The sequence below is a fragment of the Ursus maritimus genome, unplaced genomic scaffold, assembly GCF_017311325.1.
Source record: "Ursus maritimus isolate PB19 unplaced genomic scaffold, ASM1731132v1 scaffold_13, whole genome shotgun sequence".
Lineage (NCBI taxonomy): Eukaryota > Metazoa > Chordata > Mammalia > Carnivora > Ursidae > Ursus > Ursus maritimus.
Window position 1 is genome coordinate 1,056,921 of NW_024423675.1, and position 23,918 is coordinate 1,080,838.

The 23,918-nt window shown below is 39.3% G+C and overlaps 1 protein-coding gene and 1 long non-coding RNA gene across 3 annotated transcripts in view; one reads left to right on the plus strand and one right to left on the minus strand.

The window, feature by feature from the left end:
• Positions 1–272: 272 nt before the first annotated feature.
• LOC103659756 lies at positions 273–6,256 on the minus strand. The gene is made up of 2 exons (XR_567613.2): positions 3,664–6,256; positions 273–602 (listed from the first exon to the last, which is right to left on the minus strand). It is a non-coding gene; the product is annotated as an uncharacterized LOC103659756 (long non-coding RNA).
• A 597-nt stretch (positions 6,257–6,853) lies between these two features.
• Positions 6,854–23,918, plus strand: part of ZNF292 (zinc finger protein 292) — a 90,019-nt gene continuing 72,954 nt past the window's right edge. Inside the window, exons 1-2 of one of the 2 annotated variants that reach the window (XM_040627519.1) lie at positions 6,854–7,609; positions 7,811–8,007. In XM_040627519.1, coding sequence (XP_040483453.1) covers positions 7,840–8,007 — 168 coding nt within the window. In that variant the 5' untranslated portion in view covers positions 6,854–7,609; positions 7,811–7,839. Of the gene's footprint in view, positions 7,610–7,810; positions 8,008–23,918 lie in introns of those variants that run through there. The other variant, XM_040627520.1, reaches the window with a different exon arrangement.

Below are 23,918 nucleotides of genomic sequence, written 5' to 3' on the forward strand. Positions count from 1 at the left end.
AGGGGTGCTTGGCTGGCTCAGTCAGTAGAGTGTGTAATTCTTAACCTCGGGGTCATTAGTTCAACCTCCACATTGGGCAGAGAGCCTACTTAAAACGAAACAAAACAAAACAAAACAGTGATTAATGTAAACTTATGTATACCCTCAAAACTCCTACTGTGAGGCCTTGCCAGGTCTGAGGACCCGGGGCGGGGGGCAGGGGAGGGTCCTGAAGGACCAGCCAGAAGGGTCCTTGGCTATATGCAAGATAGAAATCAGACTTGAGCCAGCAGGAAGTGAGACCAGAGTTTACTGATGATACGTGAAGAGAGAGCAGGTATGATGAAGATGCTGAGAGACTCAGAAAGGAAAAGGAGAATGAATCTTGTTTTTGCTTGGGGTCTGGAGTTTTTATTGAGGATAGTCATCTGGTGGTGTACGTGTCTTCTTGGGCATTCAGGAACTGGTCGAATAAGGACAAGTGTTCAGGCGTCCTCCATAAGTCACTTATGCCCTAAAGACAGGGGTCTTGGTGTCAGGGTGTCTGTAGTCAGTGGTCTTGGAAAATGTACTTGACAACCTTGCCTGGTGACTCCTTAGATATTCTCTATTATGCAGGAAATCTAAAAAAAAAAACAAAAAACAAAAACAAACCCAACATTAACTCCTTGACCTTTACAAGAAGGACATACATTAAGGCAGGGGTGCAGGTTATAGCAAGAATAGAAGAAGGAAAAGGAGCAAAGAAAAAAACAACAGCTTTTTTTCTTTGGGTCCCTTCAGTTTCCCTCTCACCATCTTGGAGAAAACTTGGATAATTTCTCTGTGCCCTTGTGGTATAGATTTTCTACTCCCCTCTTCTCTGGGAACTAAGAACCATTTTTCAAAATGCAAGCTTCAGGGAGATGTTTCTCATCAGAAGAAATATGAAGGGGGTAGGTATTTAGAAAGTGGGCTAATAAAAAGTCTTAAATGTATTCCTCACAAATATTAGTAGAAAAAGCTTTAGCCTTCGCAAGATTTATTCCATCTGCCAAAAACACAGCTTGGATCCAACTTCTCTTTTATAAACCAATAAGTTTTGCATTATGATGCCCACCTCATAGCTAAAGTTTTATTTTACTTTATTTTTTAAAGATTTTATTTATTTGTTTCTTTCTTTATTTTAGAGCAAGAACGAGAAAGAGAGCATGAGCAGCGGGAGGGGCAGAGGGAGAGGGAGAGAGGGAATCTCAAGAAGACTCCACGGACAGATGCAGGGCTGAATCTCACAATCCTGAGATCACGACGTGAGCTGAAACCAAGAGCCGATGCTTAACCACCTGAGCCACCCAGGCATCTCTCACAGCTGAAATTTTATTTTATTTATTTTATTTTTTTATAATGATTTTTTATTATATTATGTTAGTCACCATACAGTACATCCCCGACAGCTGAAATTTTAAAACAAAGCTTTAAGATTTCTTCGAGTCTGTATATTTATGTTCATCTATGCATGTATACACCTGTTACAGATGTGTGATATTTTTGTTGCTAAAGTTAAGTTGTAGGAGAGCTCTATTTAATTGACTTAAAAACAAATTCTTCTAAACATAATTGCTGGGAACGAATTATTTAGAGAGATGTAAGTGGGATAAGAGTTATAGATAAACTTTTCAGCAACAATTATATTTTAAGGTGTGTGTACTTAAAAACAGTTGCCCAAATCTCTTTGGTAATTTGGAAGTTCAGTTTTGCTAAATTAAAATAAATGATGAGATATTTATTGACTATCTAGATCATTTTCAAATAAGATAAAATAGTGATTATAGAAAGAAAAATTATGCCTCAGTAGAAATTATAATGTGCAGATATCAGATTTTAGTCCTATTAAGTCCAGTCACGATAATTGTCTTTGAGGTTTTGGTATTTCCTGTAAATTGGATGGATCCTAAATTCTTCTAGTTTCCTCAGCTGGCTACAATCTCCAAACTAACTTTTCCAATTTTCTCCCATCCTTTGATTTGGAATCACTGAGAACTAAAACTGTCCTTCACCTCCAAGCCCTGCAAACTGAAACTAGACACTTGATATGAATTTCAGAAATTGGGCTTGGGTGGCTCAATCCATTAAGCATCTGACTCCTGGGTTTGGCTCAGTTAGTGACCTCAGGGTCATGAGATCGAGCCCCAAGTCAGGTTCCATGTTCAGCTCGGAGTCAGCTTGACTTTCTCCCTCTCCCTCTTGCTCTTCCCCATCCCTGCTCCCATGCTCTCTCTCTCAAATAAATAAATCTTTTTAAAAATTCAGAAAAATTGCCACAATAGCTCATATTTAGACAATCTTCTTCACGCTTCTTGTATGGTCCTCTCAGAAATTTTATTGGTACACAGATGATATAATCAGAGCCATTCAAACTGGAAACCAGGAAAATCTCTCAGATTGTCATTGCATCCCCTCACTCCATCTGAAGGTTCTTCAACCCTGACAACTAGAAATCTTGACTGGCTGTCTCCTGGACTCAGAAACTGATTTATAATTTGTTCCAATCATTAACCTTTGCTTTTCTTTTGTTTCCACAGAAATGGTTCTTGTTAATTACCTGATTGCTTACACAATATAGGCCTAACTTTGGGATCCCACCTAGACTGCCTTCTGAAATGAGACATGAGTGTGTAACTGAACTGACCAATTGTCAGGACTAAGAGACAGCTTCTGTGAGATGGAGCAACTCAAGCTTCTTGATTGTGAAATTTCTTATTTAAAGTTTCAAAGGTGGGACTAAAGGGCAGCAGAATTTGTTACCCCAAAATGTGTCTCTTAGCCTGAGGATTATATTAAACTGGTTATTTTTAAGAAACAGCAGACACGGGTAAGCTCTGAGAACTGAGTAGAAGTTACTCTTTTGTAAGAGACATTTATATTTACAAGGGAAATCTCCATTTGTAAGGGCGTCTCCCTCCTTCACTGTGTGTGGAAGAAGGGGATGATTCAATCTCTAGAAACTCATGTCCACAGACAAGACCAGAACTTAAATCTGCGTAACCACCATGCCCTGGCTTACAGTTTCCCGTGTCTGTTCCATGTAAACCACCATGCCCTGGCTTACAGTTTCCCATGTCTGTTCCATGTAAACCACCATGCCCTGGCTTACAGTTTCCTGTGTCTGTTCCATGTAAACCACCATGCTCTGGCTTACAGTTTCCCGTGTCTGTTCCATGTATACAGGAGGTACACATGTTATTAAACTTTGCTTTCTCCTGTTAATCTGTTTTATAGCAATTTAATCACTAGAACCTAGAAGGGAAGAAAGGAAAATTATGATCCTTCATGCCACAGAAGTAATACTCTCTGATAGATTTTCAATGAAGTAAATGAGATACAGTGATTAAAACAGAAATATAAGAAAAGAAAGGTACTTTCTACTTTTTTCTCTTTGCTTCTTTGGAGAGGTACTGTGAACTAACTCAAGGATTCTCTACAGAAACGGTGCATACTACTCTCATGCTTCCAAGATTTTATCTTGCTTTATTTAGTGATTATTTTCACCTTGGTTAATTTGTACGTTTGAATAATTGAGGCTGTATTAAAAGCATTTCCTTAAGGGATTGTTCCTCTTTCTCATTCACATGTGGCTTTTCCTCCTGGGGAAAGAAAAAAAGTTATCAAAATAGGCAATAAAAATATCCCTCCTCATTTAATTACCTGTCCATCTTCTTTCTGGGACACCTCAAGGACTAAAATTAATCCTCCTAAATGTGGGTCCTGTGTCCCGGTGCCTTTGGAATAATTTCAGCATGTGGAACAGCACCTGCCTCGTGTTTTCATCTTATTTGACTCCTTTCACTGTTCCTCTCCAGAAAAATGTCTTCCTTGTCAAAGGGTGGTACGTTTTTAACCGATGCCAATAGAGCTTCAAACCCATGCTTCTTCTTTGTGTCTGTGGGCACGGCAGTGGTTCCCAGACTCCGGGGATACTTTCTACCGGACCGAGCCCCAGGTAGACTCTAGCCCTCATCTCCGAGTTCCCCGAGGCGGCCTGTCCGGGGCCGGCGGCCCAGCTCTTTGAAAGAGAGCAGGTTGAGCCTACCAGACAGTAAGCAGCAGTGCCCGCGCCGCGGCCTCGGCAGGACAGACTGGAGCATCCCCTCCCGGTCGGTTTCCGGAGGCCCAGCGCCCCGCCGCGCCCTGTCGAGGCTCCAGCATTTCTGGGCCGGGAGGCCCCTGGCGCCCACGGCTCCCGGGCCAGGAGACACAGCCGCCCTATGGACTTGATCTGCAGCGCTAGGTGGGAAAGCCGCCTTGGCCAACGCTACGTTGCTAGCGCGCGGGCAGCGGCGGCGGAGGCGGCCCCAGGACCGAGGACGCAAGCGCTCCCGCGGCTGCCGGGCTAGCGAGCTTGGACCACGGTCTGCGGAGCCAAGTCTGGCCTCCGCCGACTGGAGACCCGCATACAGGGTTAGCGGAGCAGAGCGGAGCGAGCTTTAGTCCGGCTCTAGTCCTGTGGACCTTCTCGGCCGCGGGTGCCCAGGGAGAGAGCCGGGGAAGGCAGAAACAGCCGCTCCAGAGAGCGGCACGCTGTCTCTGCCATCTCCCGACCTTGCGCTGTTTCCCCGCCTGTTGGGGTGGGGGCCCGACTGCTGTGGCTCTCTGCGCCCGGGGTCGGAAGGACCTGCCCAGCCTCAACCCTCAGCGAACCGTTTTCCGCAAACACCGCGTTCGCTGCATCCCTGGCACGGCCCTCTGGTTCTGTTAGCAGGCACAACCCAGCTCCCTTCCTTCCCCCTGGGCCCTGCTATTTCAAGAATTCTAGTGAAAAAATGTGCACTGGCGAGGTGCAGGTCGGGGCAGGCTGGGCAACGCGAGAAACAGGCAGGCACAGGTGGCCTGGATGCAAACACATCTGTCCGCTAAAGGTTTCCCCAGCTTTATTGATCGCAGGAGTTGGGTAGGGATCTATTCCTGTCTCTCAGATTTACTCTGAAATTGAGCCTCTTGGGAATGGAAGTCCATATGATTATATCATGTCCATAGCAGTCACGCTGTGTCCAAAATGGGCGCAGGCATTCGCTGTGCAGACATTGAGTTCCCCCAGAGAGGCAGATTCTCTTGGCCCTAGGGTTTATTCTTGTTTCTGGATGGAACAGGCCTCCGAATTCTCCCAGGAACGTCTCAGTAAGTAGGTGTGTGTGTGTGTGTGTGTGTGTGTGTGTGTGTGTGTGTAATGATTCCCATGAACTGACAGTTTGGTATTTAAGAACAAATGGACTTAGGTACAAACAAGTCATGAACTTGTTGATACATGTTTTCTATGGATAAGAATGAGATTTCTGAGATCTCCAGACAATGTCAACCTCAACGGAGAGTATTTCCAGTCCTTCTCATTTAATTAAAAACCTGTACTTTGTTGAGATTCTGTAGACATTCTAGTTAGCACCTCAGACTATTGTGTTCTGAGTTGAATCTACACGCATTTTCATAATAGAACACTTGTCATGTTGTAAATAATGCCTTTGCAGGTGACTCTTCATCAAACTGTAAGCTTCTTCAAGGCAGGAATAGTTTTTATTCACCTTTGATTTTCCCAAACCAAGCAGTGCATGTGCATAAATACTTAGTAAATGATGATTAAATATTACACCACTCACTCCTAGTCCTTCCATTTCCTATAGGCTCTAAAACAGAGGAACGGGGAGGTAGAGCTCAAAGATAACAGATAAAAGTTAAGGACTTAGTCGTTCATGCTGAGGGACATTTGCAAGACCTTAATAGTGCTCAGCATCAATTTGCTAATCAGGTCTCCTTGGTTTTAGGGCTCTCCTGGGCAGGAGGTGGGACTGACCTACATTCTCAGGCTATTTTTTAAAATCAGTATTTGGATATATTTCTCTTTTCATATACATTCCTTTCTTTTCTCTGTTTTTCTTTCTGTAGATTAGGTGTGGTATAAGTCATTATACTTGAAGTGAAAATATACCTTGCTAACCTTTTGGTATCTATCTTTGGATTTACTGGTACATTTGGCTAATTTCATATTTCTCACTTTTTATATTTGCACCGTCATCCTAAAATCACATAAATTGGAGAAACCTGGTTTTGGATGTCTAAAATACTTCACTTGGGAAAGTGAGCTGCAAATATTAAAATCTATTAGCTGCCTTAATTGTTGCTTTTTCAGCTATCAGTGATACTTTAAAAAATATCCCCCCTCCTTAGCCTTTTAATGTACTCCCCAGACTCTTCCATAAGTACATGTATGTTAATATGTAATATCAGTACACATATGTTGTACTAATATTTTAACTGATACTGTTTTTCATAAGGGGTTCAGTTGTGCCCACTCCCCTTATACATTGGCACTTAACAGATGTTGCTACCACTGATGCATTGCAAAACATTAATTCCAGACAACATATTATCTAGAATATTTTCTGTAGCTGCTAGAAATCTCTGGAAGAGGATGCTGCGCACAATAGGAAGTCTTATTTTAAATTCTTGTACTAGAAAAATATACTTCACTTGGAATGATAGTGAAAAGACTAGGTGCCTGATCAGTATCATTATTTCTGAATTTCTGTAGACCATTCAGTTTTAAGAAAGATAAGCATCTTGTCTAATTTTCTACTACTAACAAAATATTCATTTTATTTTTCTGAACATTAGGGTTAAGGACTTGACTTTTTGTTGTACCTCTTCTGTTTTGTTCAAGTGCCACATATTCATTCCTTTCAGGTAACCATATACAATATGGTGAGAATGCCATCTCTATTTGCAGCACCAGGACAAAAAATGCTGTTGAATTTATAATTCTTGGTAACCTTGTTCTTTTATTTTAGCATCAATTTTCTCTCCTCCGTTGTGATTTTAATGGAGTTCTTATTGTTTTTTTTTTTTTTTTCTTGACCTACTTTCTTTTCAAGAGCTTTCATATAGTGTTTTCAGTGATGGTGATTTCTGTATTGTGTAGGAGAAAGTCTTAAATCACAGTGAAACAGATTAGTTGGCTATCACTTAGTCTAGAAATGTTTTCGTGGCTTAAAAATCATCTGGTTACAACGTCCACAATTTCATAGAGCTTAATCTTTCAAGCTATGCTTTTCATGAGCTCACTCGGTTTTCCAGACTGAGGATTTGAACCTCATTCTGCTCTGATCCAATTGTTATTTTTCTTTGTTGCCTCCACCCCCTAGAGATTGTGTTTCCAGGGGAGAGGCGTTCTTGGGGCTGAAGAGGAGAGCCTAGTGGGATGAGATCTGGTACCTCAAAACTAGATCCCTCCTCCCCCGCCTGGTGAGAAGTCAGAGACAATTTTGACAGTTCATAGTCCCGCTTTGGCTTTCACGCTTGCGGTCCATGGGTAGGTTTTACCTTCTCCCTTTTCCCCTGTTCCGGATTGCCTACAGGCCAACCGCATATGCAGCCATTGCCCTAGCCCACCCAGAGCTTTCTCTCGCCCATCCTCTTGGGGAACTGGGGCAAATGTCCGTAGAATACTTCGGGGACTGGGGAAAGCTACACCGGAATCGGGACACTCGAGAGGGCAGCCCCTCCCCAGGCTTTCCCCCACCCCTAGTCGCGGCGCCCACGTGACCGACAGCAGGCTTCCACCGGCCCGCCCCTTTCGGCCGCTGCAGCCCACTTCCCGCTCGGGGTAAGTAAACCGCGGTTTTCCGCACCGCCCCAACCCCGCCCTCTTCCTTTCCCCTTCCCTTCACCTCCCTCGGGCTCCCTCGCGCCACTCTCCCCACTCCCCCATCCTCCCCATCGGGCCCTTTGTACGTGCTCGGCGGCGTGCGAGCGCGCCCGGCACGTGACCCCGCCGAACGTGGCATTGTGTTATCACGTGACCCAGGTGCGTACGCGACGGAGCGGGGTGTGAAGATGGCGGACGAAGAGGCCGAGCAGGAGAGGTTGAGTCGCGGCGGAGGCGGCTGCGTCGCGGAGCTGCAGCGCCTGGGCGAGCGGCTCCAGGAGCTGGAGCGACAGTTGCGGGAGAGCCGCGTGCCGGCCGTGGAAGCGGCCACGGAGTACTGTCAGCAGCTGTGCCAGGTGAGGGCGCCCGGGGGTCCCCTCCCCCTTTTCCCCAGCCAGAGGGGGAAGAGGGCGAGCGAGCGCCTGGGGGCTGAGCGGTGGTCGTCGCTTCTTTGGCATCGTTGGCGCCGCCGCCCAGGCGGGAGCGGGGAGTACGAGGAAGGCGCCTTTGTGTGACTGCCGTTGTGGCGGTTGTTGTCGGCAGCTCCTGACTGGGGGAAGGGAGTTGTGGTCAGGGCGGAAAATCCCCCCTCCCCTTTCCTTCCCCGAACTCGGGACTGCGCGGTCCCCGAGGCCAAGGAGATGTAGACGGCCGAGGACTGGAGTCCTCTCTGCCGCAGGGAGAGGGTAAAGGAGGAATGGAGGCCAGGTCCTCTCTTTCCTCCTCCTCTTATTGTGCACTGGGGATTACCGCGCCCCCCGCCTCTGCGCCTCTGGTTTCCCACTCCGACGGGCCTCCGCCCCCACTGGTTTGATTCCTTTGCTTCCCCCTGCTTTCATCCGTCCCGCCCCCGGCCCGGTCCTCGCTGTCTCCCGGCCTTTGTTGTTCGAGTTTCGCCTTAGGACTGAAGGGGCCTTTGTTGATGTTCCGAGGAACAGTCCTCGCCGACCCCTTCTAGCCGGCCGAGACGTTCGGGGGTGGGGGCGAAGAGGTTGTCCCTTCCTGCGTTTGCTTGCTGGTGCACCGCTTCCATGGTAAAGGTTGCTCTCCTCGGTAGAGGATAGGAGCTCTCCCTGTATCCCGTGGGGCGGCTTCCCAGAGTCAGCTTCTGTTTGGCTTTCACCCTTCGAGAAGTACGGTTTCCTCTGCCCTTCCTCCCCCATCTCCCCACCGCCCCTATTACTTGGAGCCTTCTCTATTTGGCCTCCTGGTGAAACGGAGAGGATTGAGGTCCTTGTGGACCTGTGCTCAGGTCAGTTTCAGACCTTTCCTTCCTTTTCTTGAATAAGGACACTGCTTTCCGGTAACTGCGCTCTAACCAGGATTTGGAATGTTAAAAGCACTGTTTGCTTGGTAGAAATCGGAGAGTTTGGGTCTACATTTGGACCTGATTACAAACCCTCCAGTTACGTTTGAAATTTCAAGCAGCTGCTGCTGGCTGTGGTGAAGATTTTGGTTAGATTGTCGTGTCGAGGAAAAAGGCAATTTATACAGGTCGCATTTAGAGTTAACTTGTCATTGTATCATTATAGAGAACTTGTTTTGGAAAGATACCCTAAGGCCGAACAATGGGTGGACTATTTTAGAATCTCGGAATAGATTACATTTTTACTTAATTTTTAGTGTTCAGAAATCTTTCCTTTAGAAGATGAGGGATTCTCGAACCCATACAAAAAATTCTCCATTAATGTATGCACGCTATTGTCACTAGTTATTTGGTAGTACTTCATTATCTTAAAAAAAAAACTTTGTGAGATCAAGTGGTGACTTGTCTAGGAGTCTGTGCAATGTGAATGCTCCCCACTTAAGGTAATAAACTTCTGATGAATACGTATGGCAAAATTGCAGATTCCATCATTCCCTTGAATCCTTGTTTTAAAGAATTGTTGAAATTTGCCATTTTGACCTACCCTGGCAGTGCCAGTTCATGGTTAATTGGTCTTTTAGATATAAAGATTTACTTTAGCTGTAAAAGAATACTTAAAGTACCCATAAAAGGAAGTGTTTCTTTTATAAGTAAAGTCCGCTCTAGCCACTGGAAAATATTAAAGTCTAGCTTTGCTGAAAGATACTTTTCAGATAGCTACATCCACTGATGGGTTTAAAGCTAATTACTGTAAATATTCTTGGCCAGCAATATTTATATGCAGGATTAATAATTCTGGGAAAGTGGAATCTCACGCAGGTTGGACTTTTTGAGTGTATGCAATATCAAAGTTATCACTTTAAAAAGTATTTTTAGTGGATGAAACATCATTGTTTTTTATCAGTATGAAAGGAATTTACTGTGTTTTAAGTGATTAGTTTTATAACAGGTAAATAGTTTTTATTGACCAGTGCTGCAGGAAACAGTAATAAAACAAATGCTGGGTTTCTGGATTTCAAGAATAATGAAATATTTCATGCATTAAAATCCCACAATAATTTAAATACATTTAAAAGTAATCTCCATTACTTGAACAGTTACAGAATGTATCTGATATTTGATCCCCTCTAGAACAAATGCAATGTTTTTTTTTTTTTTTCCTCTAATAATCTGTTTTAGTGATTTGGTCAGATGGGCAGTAACTTGAAGCATAATTGTTTCTTTAAAATTGTATCCTAGCCATTATTAACATTCTGATATGAGTTGAGCAAAGCAGTGGTTAACAAAGGATTTATTGGAGCCATTTAAAAATGGTACTTGAAATGCTAGGAGCTAGAAATTAGGTCTTGTTTCGAACCTTGAGATTAGCGTTTTCTTTGTAAGCTTTTTCCGTAAAACTGATACTCACATGCTTCAGAAAGGCAAAGATGAACAAATATTTGTTAGAGTTAGTGGGCTTCAGACTTAATATCTATACCTGTTAACACTTAGTGCTTGTGTAATCCTTATTGTTGCATTTATTTTAAAAAATGAATTAGTTTTAAAAAATGAACTATGTATTTTGAATTTTTACCTCAGCAGATGAGTTTTGGAGAATATAGTGAAACCTACAAAGAAGTTGCTTATGCATATTACTAGTTTATAGATTTTCTTTCTTTTTGAATGAAGAACAATATAACAGATTTCTTGAGTTCTGAGAAGTAAAATAGAAATAAAAGACATTAAGATTTTCTTACTGTTAACAGTATTGTTTTGTTCTTTATATTGTGTTGGAAGTATGCCCCATTTTTACTTGTTTACCTGGACATTTGCTTAAAGCTTAAGTAGGAGGAGGTAAAGGTTGTAGGGGATGAGTGTAAAGGAGTGCCTGTCAAAAATCTCAAATTTCTATAAATCTTTACTAGCTAGCTTTAATCTGGGTAATGTAGTTTACTTCATTGATTTTCTTAAAATCGACTTAGAATAAGATAAGAATATAGGATAACCAGAAAAATTTCTTGCATTTATTTGTGTAAGGATCATTACATAAAAATTGATTATAATTGGAACTTCTTGGACTATTTATTGTATTAGACGGGGTCAGTATTCACTCACTCACTCAGCATTGTTATTGAATATCTACACTGTGGGCCAGTCATGTTCATGGTCCCTGGCTTCAAGGAGCCTACAGTCTCTGAAGGAAGGTAGACAACTAATTGTTGTAAAATGTGATCTATCTTTTATTTAGGAGATCAGTGCAGTAGAGTGGAAGGTTTTTATTTGGGAGTTTAAACCGAAGCATGTCAATAGAAGAATTGTTCTAAAAGGATTTTAAAGTAATTATTCATTTAAAAAGTTAAGCCATTGTAATAGTTGAAGAATGATTTGTTAGGGCATAGTAGTTGTTGACAACATTATATACAAGGCTGGATGAGTGGTTGATTAATACATGAGTTGTGACTGGTTTTGGTTATTTATCTTTTGGTGGCTGATAATTGTTTTAAAAGATTGGATTGCAGTTTTGGAAATATGTTTGTATTTTGCACGAGTGCACACATACACACAGATACTTCATACTTTAATTCATATAAGCAGTGTTTCTCAACTGCCTAGTACTTTTTCCCCTGAAGTTCTCTGTTCAGGGGCATTTGAAAATATGTGGGGTCAGTTCTGTCATTGCAATGTCTGCAGATGTGATACTGGCATTTAGTGCCCGTGGGCCATGGATACTAAATTTTCTGAGGTGATTAGGACAGTCCCACCTCATTGAAATGTATTCCTCTACCTAAATACCCACAGTGTTCTTTTGAGAAAACACTGAACAGAAAGAAAAATAATATATTAAGATTTTTTTAGTTGTTATGATCTTTTCATGTTAAGATAATATAGATATCATATTAAGAAACGTAGCTGATGTAGAACAGGTCCAGGTAAATGCTGTTCAACCATATTTAAATTCACACAGAGCTTGAGAGGTCAAGAAAATTTCTACTTCCTTAGTAGAAATTACAAGCAATTACTTAAACAATTACTAAAACAATTCAGTTTTACTGGGGTAAGAGGGTAGCAATTTCAGCATACTTAACTGTCCTGATTAAAGCACAGATTTGACCTTTTGATATAATTAAAATTCTGTACTTTTAAGAAAGCATTTAATGCAAAGACTAGATTTAGATGTTAGGGGATGTAAGATACAGAGGACTTTTGTAGTATATAAAATAATAAGAATTAAATAAAACTTCAAGATGACAGTTGAAGAGGTGTCAAAAGGCAGTGTGTCATTAACAAATTTACTTTCTGTTCTATTTTTTAAATTGAAAGTGTAGTGTAGGGACTCCTGGGGGGCTCAGTCAGTTAAGCGTCTGCAGTAGGCTCTGGTCATGATCCGAGGGTCCCAGGGTTGAGTCCCATATCTGCCTGCTGCTCCCTCTGCTTGTGCACCATCTCTCTTTCTCTGGCAAATAAATAAAATCTTTAAAAAAAGAAGTTTACTGAATTTTTTTTTTTTTTTACAAATTTAAACAGAGAAAGGGCATATAACAAAAACTTGATCTTCCTATCCAGACCTCCTGTCACCCCCAACAAAGATAGTCCCTCTAATAGTTTTTTATTCCTCTTTCCAGAAATACATGTTAGCTCTTTTTAAAAAATTAAGATGAGGACATACTGTACACTGCATCTTGCTTTTATTCACCAAAAAATATATCTTTGAGATCATTCCATAGCTCCTCCTGTAAATCTGAGGCTTTTTTTTTAAAAGATTGTATTTATTTGACAGAGACAGTGCACAAGCAGGGGGAGCAGCAGGCAGAGGGAGAGGGAGAAGCTGGCTCCCCCCTGTGCAGCAGGAAGTCTGCTGCTCCTCCTACCCGTTCCTACTCTCTCACTCTCTCTCAAATAAATAAATAAAATTAAAAAAAAAATAAACACTAATAATTCCAGTCTATGGCTGTCTTTAATCAGTTAATTATTAGTGGGTATTTAGAGAAATAAGTTAATTTTACATATAGTAATTTCAATAAATTGTTCAAAGTAGGAGGTAAGCATTTCTGCCTGGGGTATCAGAGAAAGTTTTACTGAGATAGGATTTGAGATGGACCTTAGTGCTTTTATTAACTGATGCCTTCTTGGAATAAGAAGCAAAAATCAAAGTAAAACTGTTAGGAGAGCTGCTGAGTATTTAAATTATGTAGTTAAAATATTTCAGAGTATATTTTTGTTTCATCTGTTTGATACAAGTTGATTCTTTTATCTCCATGTTCTGTTTAGCTTTGTTATAGTGGCAACGTTCTGAAAATGCTCACTTTCCTCAAAAACTAGACTTTTTTTTCTTTTGATTATTAGAGGATATCTTAAGTTAATTTTTAGGACACTTCAAATCAGAAGAAAGGATGGCTGCCTTGTTAATTAGTGATAATTACTTTAGGTATTGAGGGAGTAATAAGTCATTTAAACTTTAACAGCGTAGGTAATGCTCAAGGGAAGTAATTTTTTAAATGTTCATAATTAGTATGATTGCATATTGGAGATATTAAATTCCACTTTCCAGAATATGCTTTATACCAGTTTTAGCAAAGGAAAACTTTACCAAATTTTGCTTGCCTCCTTCTTGACACTTATTTCCTGGTCCTAAATTGAAATGGAGGAAGATAAGATGTATTCTGCAGTTGCCCTTCATAATATTTTATATGACTAACCTGCAAAACCAAGGATTTTTGAAAATATATGTTAACTATATGAAGCTACTGCCGTATTTATTTTCCTTGAAATTCTGTCGAAGTTGAGAAATTACCTTATTTTTTCCCAACTCCCACACATAAATCCAGTTCATATAATTAACCAGTCACTATGGGAGGAGCTTCATTTATAAAATGGAAAGTTTGTTTTTTATCAATGGGTTTGTTACATACCCCATATAACTTTTTAACTATGTATTGTTTCCAGGAGAATCTCTTGATTCATTATTTCTTTTTTAGCATTGAGAGTTGCACAGTGCACCTCAGAAGAAAAATGTTACTTTTTCCTCCTTCACTTCACTTTACAAAAACTTAATCTGTGAGTAAGCATATTTAGCCAAGAAGATGTGTTAAAATTCAGTATTACATATATTTTTTCTTATTCATTTTTTAAAAAATGTTATTTATTTGGCAGAGAGAGCACAAGCAGGGAGATTAGCAGGAAGAGGGAGCGGGAGAAGCAGGTTCCCCCAACGAGCAGGGAGCCTGATGTGGGGCTTGATCCCAGGACTCTGGGATCATGAGCTGAGCCCAAGGCAGACACTTAACTGACTGAGCCATCCAGGCGCCCCTTTCTTAATTTATTTTAATTAGGTAATTAAATTCCTCATGTGGGAGCACTAAGGGAACTATGGAGATCTCTGCCTTCGAAGCTCTTACAAATTTGATGCATATATTAACAGTTAAGCAATAATATTAGATGGTAAAGTGTCTAATGATAAATAATAATAAGTGGAATGTGAATTAAGAGCATTTTGAAATTAATTTAGTAAAAATTGATCAGGAAAGGAAAACTTATTTACATTGAGTCTTGAATGAATTTGGGTAACTAAACAGAAGTGGGAAGGGTGGGAATAAACACTCAGAAAAACGGAACAACCTCAAACTGGCATCGTGGAGGAAAAGGTCAGGGGTTGGGTTGAAAAATAGGATAGAAAAGGTAGATTAGAACCAGAGTAAGGGTTTAGGATCCAAATGAAGGAATTTTAATTAATCTTTTAAGTATAGATAATATATGGTTATATTGCTTAAAGACTCACCCTTCTAAATTTGGGACACTGAAACAGACGAAAAGAAGTTCACAATGCTACAACCTTAGGTGTTTGTTTTTGAAGTAGGCTCCATGTCCAGTGTGTGCTTGAACTCACACCCTGAGATTGAGAATCACACGCTCTACTGACTGAGCCAGCCAGGCACCCCCCGACTTTGGTTTTTCTTGAAGTATCCTGTATCCATTTTATTGCAGTGTAACAAACTACCCCAAAACATAGTGGCTTTAGAAGAACAGCTGGGGTTTTTGTTTGTTTTACATAAGCTCTACCCCTGATGTGGGGCTGGAACTCACTACCCCAAGATCAAGAGTTACATGCTCTACCAATAGAGCCAGCTAGGTGCTCCAGAAGAATAGCTGTTTTTATTACTGTTCTCAAGTCTGTGGGTCCATTGGGTGGTTTGCAGTCACCTGGTAGGTTGTCTGGGGCTGAATGGTCCCAAATGGTCTCACTCATTTGTCTTGTTGTCAGGTGGGTTGGTCAAGGTTCCTTAGTTGGGTTGGCTCATTTGCTCCACTCTTACCATCTAGTAAGGTAACCTGGAATTTCTTTACATGGCAAGAAGAGAACAAGTTCTGTTGCACAACTGCTTTTTAAGCTTCTGCTTGTGTCATGTTTGCCAAGGTCTTTTTGGGTACAAGTGGTCAAACCCATCTTCTTTTGGGTACAAGGAGATGTGATTCTTTTTATAACATAACAGTCTACCACATATCCCCATTCTCTTTAATCCCCACTGCAATGTCAGACACTTTTATAGGTCAGATTTCAATTTTTCCTCTCTGTAGCCCTGCCTCTGCTTTTTTCTTGTCAGTCCATATTCTCTAATCAAAGCACATCTCTTTGTTCCTTTTCTCTTAGATTGGCTAAAGGCATTTCCAGTCCCGTTTTCTAATCTCAGTCTCTAAGCAGAAGAAGGGGGCCCCCACTACATCACTCAGACTTTGGGAAATTTGTAGAACAACCTCTTTATTTACAATAGTTCTTTACCTTAATATTAAATCTGGTCTCAGCTTGGTGTTTTGTGCTGTCTGAACATTGTGCAGTCCAATAATAGCATCCTAGGTCCTAATCTTTAGCCTTCTTCTTCTTTTTTTTTTTTTTTGTAACTGATGAACTTGCTTTTAATCTTACTTTCAATTTCTGAAAGTCCCCAGTATCCTGCGTTTTATCTTTCTACCTAATTGGCAGTCCAATACTTGTAACAGTGTTTTCTCAAGTTTGAGTTTGCAGAAACCCAAGAGAGTGAGTCTTTAGATCTTAGAGTTACAAGTTTTGACATCAGCTTATAGTAAGATGTAACTTTTTTTTTTTAACTTTACAACTTGTCACACTGAAACAAAAATATCACAAAACAGTACTTATCCTTACTAGGTATGGTGCATTCTATTTTATTATTTATTATTATTTTGCAAAGCTGCTCTTGATTTTATAGTCCATTGATAGTTATAGCCAACAGTTTGAAAACTACTTATGGGGGATCACTGTGCTCAGTTTAGTAGTAAGCATAAAGGTAAGCAGGCAGTCCTGAATTATAAGGTGGCCTTCTAGTCTAGCTGATTCAGAACATTCTTACATTTTATTTAGGAGGAGAATCAAAATTTAAATACAGTTTTAAATTTCTTACAGTGAACGCTGGAAACCCAGCATTATGACCGTGGAACCCAACTTGAGAAATACTGGTGCGTGGGATAACATACACGTTTAAGCCTCAGCCCAGGGCTCTACTTGCTCTGTTTACATTTTTTCCATCCTTTCACTGTTCAGCAGGAACTTTCTGCTCCATCGAAATTGGTCTCTTCATTCCTCACAAGTATACCTGTTTGTTTTACTTCCTTTGTGATTTTGCTTAGAGGAGAAGTGTTATGTAGTGGAAAGCCAAATGGATTTGGATATGAGCTCCTCTCTAATCTGAACAAGATCTTTAGCTCATGCTTTCTTTGAAGAAATAAGGTGGGGCGAGAATGAAGCTTGGAGTTAGAGAGAGGCTGGACTAAGATTGAAGAGGAAGAGAATTAATGTTCAAAAAGGCACTGTTAGATTCTTTACTAACAGTGAATTGTTTATTCTGAAGACCTGTGAGACCATAGGATTGAATACCGTTCCATTTGTTTAAATGTTTCACTTTATCCAAATTGCCTCCTAGGATCTCATCATTACTATGTGGTAATTGTTTAGTATGACACTGAATCATCAGAAAATGTTAAATTTTTTAGGCATTTGTTTAAGAAGGCTGAGATATTTGGTTAAATGGCTAAAGTGAAGCAGTTAAAATATCTGGACAGTGTGTTAATGTGGAACATTTGACATCCTTATTAATAACTGACATAGGCAACATTATATATTAACTTCATAGCTCTCAGATATAGGTTTTATATTTAAAAAGAGGTAATCTAAATTTAAAAGTGGTAATTAATAATTGACTGGATTCCCATCCCAAACAATTTTATAGGGATATTAGAAAGTTAGCATATCAAATATTTAAATTAATTCCTGTGGTAATTTTAGCTTACCAAAGTTAATTGAAGCCGATATTTGTGATTTTTGAGAGAAAATTATTTTCGTTAAATAAGAATGATTTTACTACTACTTTTAGATGAGCCATTATCAAAATGAGGGACTTAGAATTTTATTTGTTCTAAATTAATAGCTTACATTTTGTATTTTCTGTGTAAACATTTGTACATATTCTTGATCTTTCCCTAATTTTGCAAATATGATAAATCTCCATCAATAAAAAATGTGAAACATTATGTTTAACTCAAAAGCATTATCATTTTGTCAATTTATATTCTGAAAAATACAAATTTTTATTTTAAATTTTTGAACAAAACTTTCACAAGATTATATTTCAAAAGAATAAAACATGAAGTTTAATAAAATACTAAAATTGATACTTAAGTAGTTTGATCTTTTGACTTACCACAACTTATCCAAACCATATTTGCATAAGTTTTATTTTTTTAAAGATTGATTGATTTCAGAAAAGGGGAGAGAGAGTGCGCACTCCCTTACAGCGGCAAGGGGGGTTGGGGAAGGCACGGGGGAGAGGATGAGAGTGTCTTTAAGCAGACTCTGTGCTGAGTGCAGAGCCCAGCTTGGGGCTCCATCTCATGACCTGAGCTGAAACCTAGAGTCCCACACTTAACCTGCCGCCCACGTGCCCCTGTATAACTTTATTGTAAAGCTCTATTAGGGAAATTAAAAAAAAAATGTTCCCAGCCTAAAATGGGATATTGCATGTAACAACAGATACTATGAATAAAATTATATCCTCAAACAAATTGATCGTGCACTTCATGGTCAGCATGAAGATATTTTATAGGAAGCAGTTCTGAATGCTCATGTCATAATTGCTGTTTCTTTAGTAATTAAGATTCACCCTATTATGTAAAACTGAGTATGTTGTCAAGTCATACTTAGCATATTCAATATTGTGACCTATTTATAAAATATTTCTGAAAAGGTGACCTGGTGTTGCAAACGCTGCCAAAGAGAAATTATTTTTAACACCAGAAAGACCTTTGAGGATTTACTTCTCTTGAATGAAACCATTTGTGGTGTTTGATTCCCCCCTACCCCCGCCCACCCTGAGAATCATCTTCTGTAGATCTTGTTTTACTTAATGGAAAAAACCTACTCTTTACATCCTGTCTTTCATATATACTTTGCTTGACAGTCCATTAGATACTGTGAATTAAAGTCTTGGGATTCTTAGGACACTGGTTTTAATTTTCACAAAATTGTTTATAAAGTCCCTTGGCATGCTACTTAACTTTTCTTTGCTTCTTTATCCTTGAAATAGAAATGTTACAGACCTTCGTTGTCAGAATTGATCAAAGACATAATTATTTTAAATGATTGTTATAATATAAAGCAACATTTTCATTTACACTTAGAGACTACTTTGGAAATACCTTTGATGTTTTATATATGATAATGACCTAGTTTAATTTGAAAACAATAATTCTGTCATATTCAATGCCATCTATTAACCATCACCTTGAAAAATAACAGAGTACCGATCTACCAACTTTTTTGAAGTCTGTATTTTAGAGAAGGTGGAATTTTATTTCATAATAAATTATTAAAAAATTCTTTTGACTTTGGGGGTGTGAGTGGGAGAGAGATAACTTGATGTGTGCAATGTACCAGGAGAAGATTATTAGCTTTACAATTGAAACGTTTCCTTTCCAAATTTTAAAATTCCATAATTTTATATTGGGGATTTGAGAGGCTGGGGATAAGAGAAGGTAGTATTACATATTAAAGTACAGATTTTGAACTATGATTCAAATTACAACTCCCTTACTTCCTTATGGACTTCAGGCTTGGTTTTGTGTCTGTGTTCTCATCTACAGACTGGAGGTAATATCTGCCTTAAAGTTGTGATTAAGGCATAATGTTTGGTGAGCATTTTGCATGTTACGATGCTGGAAGTACACAGTAAATGCTAGCTGTTAATATACTTAAGAAGACTAGATCTGAAATTTTCCTTCGTAAAAGAACATTAATCTTAGTAAACTACTCCTTAGTTTATTGTCATCTAGATAGTGGTTTTAAAACTTAAAAAAGTTAAGGGAATTCTTTCCCTTGACCCCAAAGTTTTACTTGATATCTTGATGTGTAAAACAGAAAAGTTACCTCTGCAGAAAAGTTTGAGAAGTACTAATCTAGCATATACCAGTACCATTGCCAGAGGTTGTAAAGGGAGTTCAGGCATACTTTTCTGACATTATTTTCTTCTTAAACAGGTATGGGTTTTTTCCCTTATTTTTCTTCATTTTACTGCTTTCTTCTCTGTATTCTGGAGAACATAATGAATGTTCTTGTCTTAGAGACGTAATAAAGCCATCACTGAGAACTTTCATATAGTCTATTTAATTTTAAAAGAGTTTTAATTATGCTGTTTACTTTTGTTTTACCTACTAAGACACGTTAAATAAACACATTTTTTGGTACCTGATATTTAAAATACATTTATTTCTCTGGAAGCATGGCACTGACATGTATATAGTGTGAATAGAGAAATTGTACCTTATCAGAGGAACAATAAAGTTAAATAATAGTGAACCTTAAGCACACTTCCACAAATATACTCCATGCTAACATTTAATTCTTTTTGAGTTCATGGAGAAGACCTACACCATCTTACACATTCCCCCCAGTCTTCATTTCTTTTTCTCTGGATCTTTCATTTTCTTCCGTAGGTTTCCAGAGAAGTGGCTGTTCCCTGTAAAGTGGATCTCTTTATCTGTGCAGTTGATTCCCCACCCTCTCAGAGCACCTTTCCACTTTTATTGTGTCTTCGTCATTTTTCTTTTCCATCACTTCTGTCCTTGAACCTGTAGAGCGTGCATGTCTTTTTCATCTTTTTGCTTTGTTGGTCATTTATGTTCAGATTTCTTTGTTTTCTTTAAGCCCTTCACTCACATATGAGACCTTTCTTACCTTATAGGGGGGGGGGTTAAACTGGTTTTCTAATCTTTATTGCCATGCTTCTTAGAAAGGTACCGTATTTATTGTCTTCATTTCTTACCTTCCATTGCAGTTTAGATTCTACCCCTCACCATACTAAAGAAAATGTTGTTTTAAAGGTCACTTGCTCAGCATATCTGTGATACTTAACATTAACTATAGAGCCAAGTAGCAATCCACCAGCTCAGATTACTTTATGTGACTCTGTTGTTTTTAAGAAAACGTAATTGTCCAGAGTTTAAAAATTACAAACTTTTGTATTGAAATATGGATGTTTGGCTTATCTTGGAAAGTCAGAAGATCTGGCAGTATTGCACTCATTCATGGCTATGGGCTGGAGTGGATGCCTGCTCAGCCCCTATTGGAATTTAAAGTGTTTGTGATCCCATCTTAAGTTCATCTCCCTTCAGCTTATTCACACTGCTCTCCTAATCTCATACCTTTGTGACTGCTCCTTGGTCATCTCTACTGACTCTTCCTTTCACCTGCTGGAATTGCACAGTAATTATTAGCTAAAATTAATGTATTTAGAAGGACTAGATCCAAAATTGCAGGGTGTGTGTGTGACATTTCCTCAAATGTGCTTTTCTTCCTTGCATTTACGTGAATAGCCTCAACCATTTTCTCACCTTATCGTCATGTCTGAGATTGGACTCTTACCAGAAAGTGACTCATGTTGTCCTGGTTGATAATCCATGCTTTACATACTAATCTTCAGCAGTCTTTCACTCTGACAGCATCCCTTGTTACCTGGTCTGGATAGAATTTCCAGGTATCTATCCATTCTTTCAGACCTTATATTCTTCTTAGCTCTTAGGTCTTGGCTCCTGTTTCCAGCTACCTACGGAACTCTTCCTCATGGAGTTCAGTAGGTACTTCTAATTAAACATGCTTGAAATTGAACTCATCCACTCTCCCTTACATTCCTCTACTCCCCACCAAACAGAAGGCCTGTTGGTATTGGTGACGTTGCCCCCACTCACGCTTAAATTTAGGTTTTGAAACCTCGAGTCACTTTTAGTTCTAACTTCTTTCACCTCCACAATCTAGTCACCAAGTTCAGTTGATTTTATTCATGTGCTGCTTCCTGTAGTCTTCTCTGGCTGGATGACCTGGCTTCATGACCTTCATGACCTGGCTCCCAGTGCACCAGCCTCGCTGATGGGGGAGCCATATTCCTTACTTCTCTGTAGCCTTAGAGCTTCATGTTTTGTTCTTATACCACAGTTTTCATATCCTCCCTCATGTCTGTGCTTTGGCTTTAGCTTTTTCCTTTAGTGTTTCCTCCTTTTATAAACCTGATGTCTATACATATTTCTTTCCCTTAATCTGTGATAAAATTATTAGGTATTAATTTCTAAGGAGGCCTTCCTACACTCCTAAATAGATTTAATGACATTTCACATATTTATATTAGACTGTATGTTTTTCTGGCTTTTATCATAGTTTCTCTGTGTTATGATTGCATTTGTCTCCTCACCTTACCCCCAGATTGGAACTTCTTAAAAGCAGGAGACAGGGGGCACCTGGGTGATTCAGTCAGTTAAGCATATGACTCTTGGACTCTTGGTTTCAACTCAGGTCATGATCTCGGGGTCATGAGATCAAGCCCCGCCCTCAGTGTGGAGTCTGCTTGAGGTTCTCCCTCTTCCTCTGCCCTTCCCCCCCTCTTTCTCTTAAATATTTTTATTATTTAAGAGAAAGAGAGCATGAGTGGGGGGGAAGGGCAGAGGGAGAAGCAGACTCCCCACTGAGTAGGGAGCTCAATGCGGGGCTTGATCCCAGGACCCTGAGATCATGACCTGAGCTGAAAGCAGACACTTAACCAACTGAGCCACCTGGGCACTCCTCAGAGAAAATAATAAATAAAATCTTAAAAAAAAAAAAAAAAAAGCAGGGGCCATGCCTTATTTTACTGAATCATAGGTAATTAAATCTTGTTGGATGTTTGTCTCTTCTTTTTCCCTTGAATAGGTGGTTTTAATTATTGGAGGGGAGAGTAAATTCTGTGCTTATAAGAGGCTGTTACTTACTGAAATTAAGTTCGTTCTGACCACTCTTATTTCATCTCAGTTCTGACATTGGGTATCTGTTTTCGGCCAGGTATTGAGTTTGGTCAAATGGAGTTCTTATAAAGCAAACATGAGTACATGATCAGTGGTAGTCAATAGCTTATATTTATTAAATGCTGGCTATGTGCCAGGAACTATTGAAAGTGTGTGTGTGTGTTAGAAAGAGAGTGAGTATGTATGTTGGGGCAGGAAAGGGAGAGATTGAGAGAGGAACTCATTTAATCTTCAACAACCCTCTGAAATAGAGTTGCTATTCCTATTTATATATGAGATTGCTAAGGTGCAAAGCAGTACAGTAACTTGTCTAAGTCAAGTAACTAGGATTTAATGTTTAAAAAACAAGCAAGAGGGGTGCCTGATTGGCTCAGTCAGTTAAGCATCTGACTCTTGGTCTTGGCTCAGGTCTTGATCTCACTTTTGTGAGTTCAGGCCCTGCATTGGGCTCCACACTGGGTGTGGAGCCTTTAAAACAACAACAGCAAAACGAAACAAAAACAGGAAAAGCAAAACCCAAACTAAGTAAAACATTTTTTTTTTCTTTTTGGAAGGACTATGTAGGTTTGTTTGTTTGTTTGTTTTTTTAGGGTACAGAAGGAATTTACAATAGTAAACTTTAATAATTTGAAAACTAAATTTATCAGGAAAGCAGAACAATGAATATAAGCATTTTACTATTGTAGTGGAGATTACGTAATAGCCTTATTTAATAATGTGTTAATTAGGGTTCTTTGTTTAGCAGTAGTGGGAATTTTATTAGTTTTGAATTTATTTGAGTAATGTATGAGTCTTTTAAAGGTAATCATACGTATTTATGAACTGTAATGGGAGCAACTTGTTGAAGAAATTGGTTTCTAATCTCCACATACAACTTTTTTCCTCCACATATAACTGAGATAATTTCTTTATTTTACTGGATTAAGAAAAAAATACCTGCATTTGTGATGTGTTTTGTTTCTTTATTTGGCAAAAAGAAGTACCTAAAACTCTTGGAGAAAAGTAGGGTCATTGTCATACCAGTGATCTTTAAGCAGCTTTTAATTGGGTATTCTACCAGTAAACATTTGAATATGAAACCTCAATATAGGAATGTCTAATTATAAGTTGTATATGTTTATAGACACAGTAGTCCCCCTCTTATCTATCCTCTGTTTCACTTTTTGTGGTTTCAGTTACCCATGGTCATTTGTGGTCCAGAGTAGATGATCTTCCTTCTAACATATCCTTCTAACAGTCAGTAGTAGCCTAATGCTACATCATCGTGCCTATGTCATTCACCTCACTTTATCTCATGGGGTAGGCATTATATAATTTCATCCTAAGAAGAAGAAGGGTTAGTATAGCACAATAAGGTAGTTTGAGAGAGTGTGTACACACATACACACCACATATATGTACTATTACAGCATATATAGTTATTTGAGTCTGTATACTAAATTATAAAATTTACATTTTAGATAAATTCCATAGAACAAGAAGTTTTTCCCCCTTCTATATTTCACTGTATACTCTTTCTTTGGAAACTGCTGGTTTATAGTGCTACGAGTAGCTGAGGTTTCTGAGATAAATTATTAAATAACTGCCTGACCT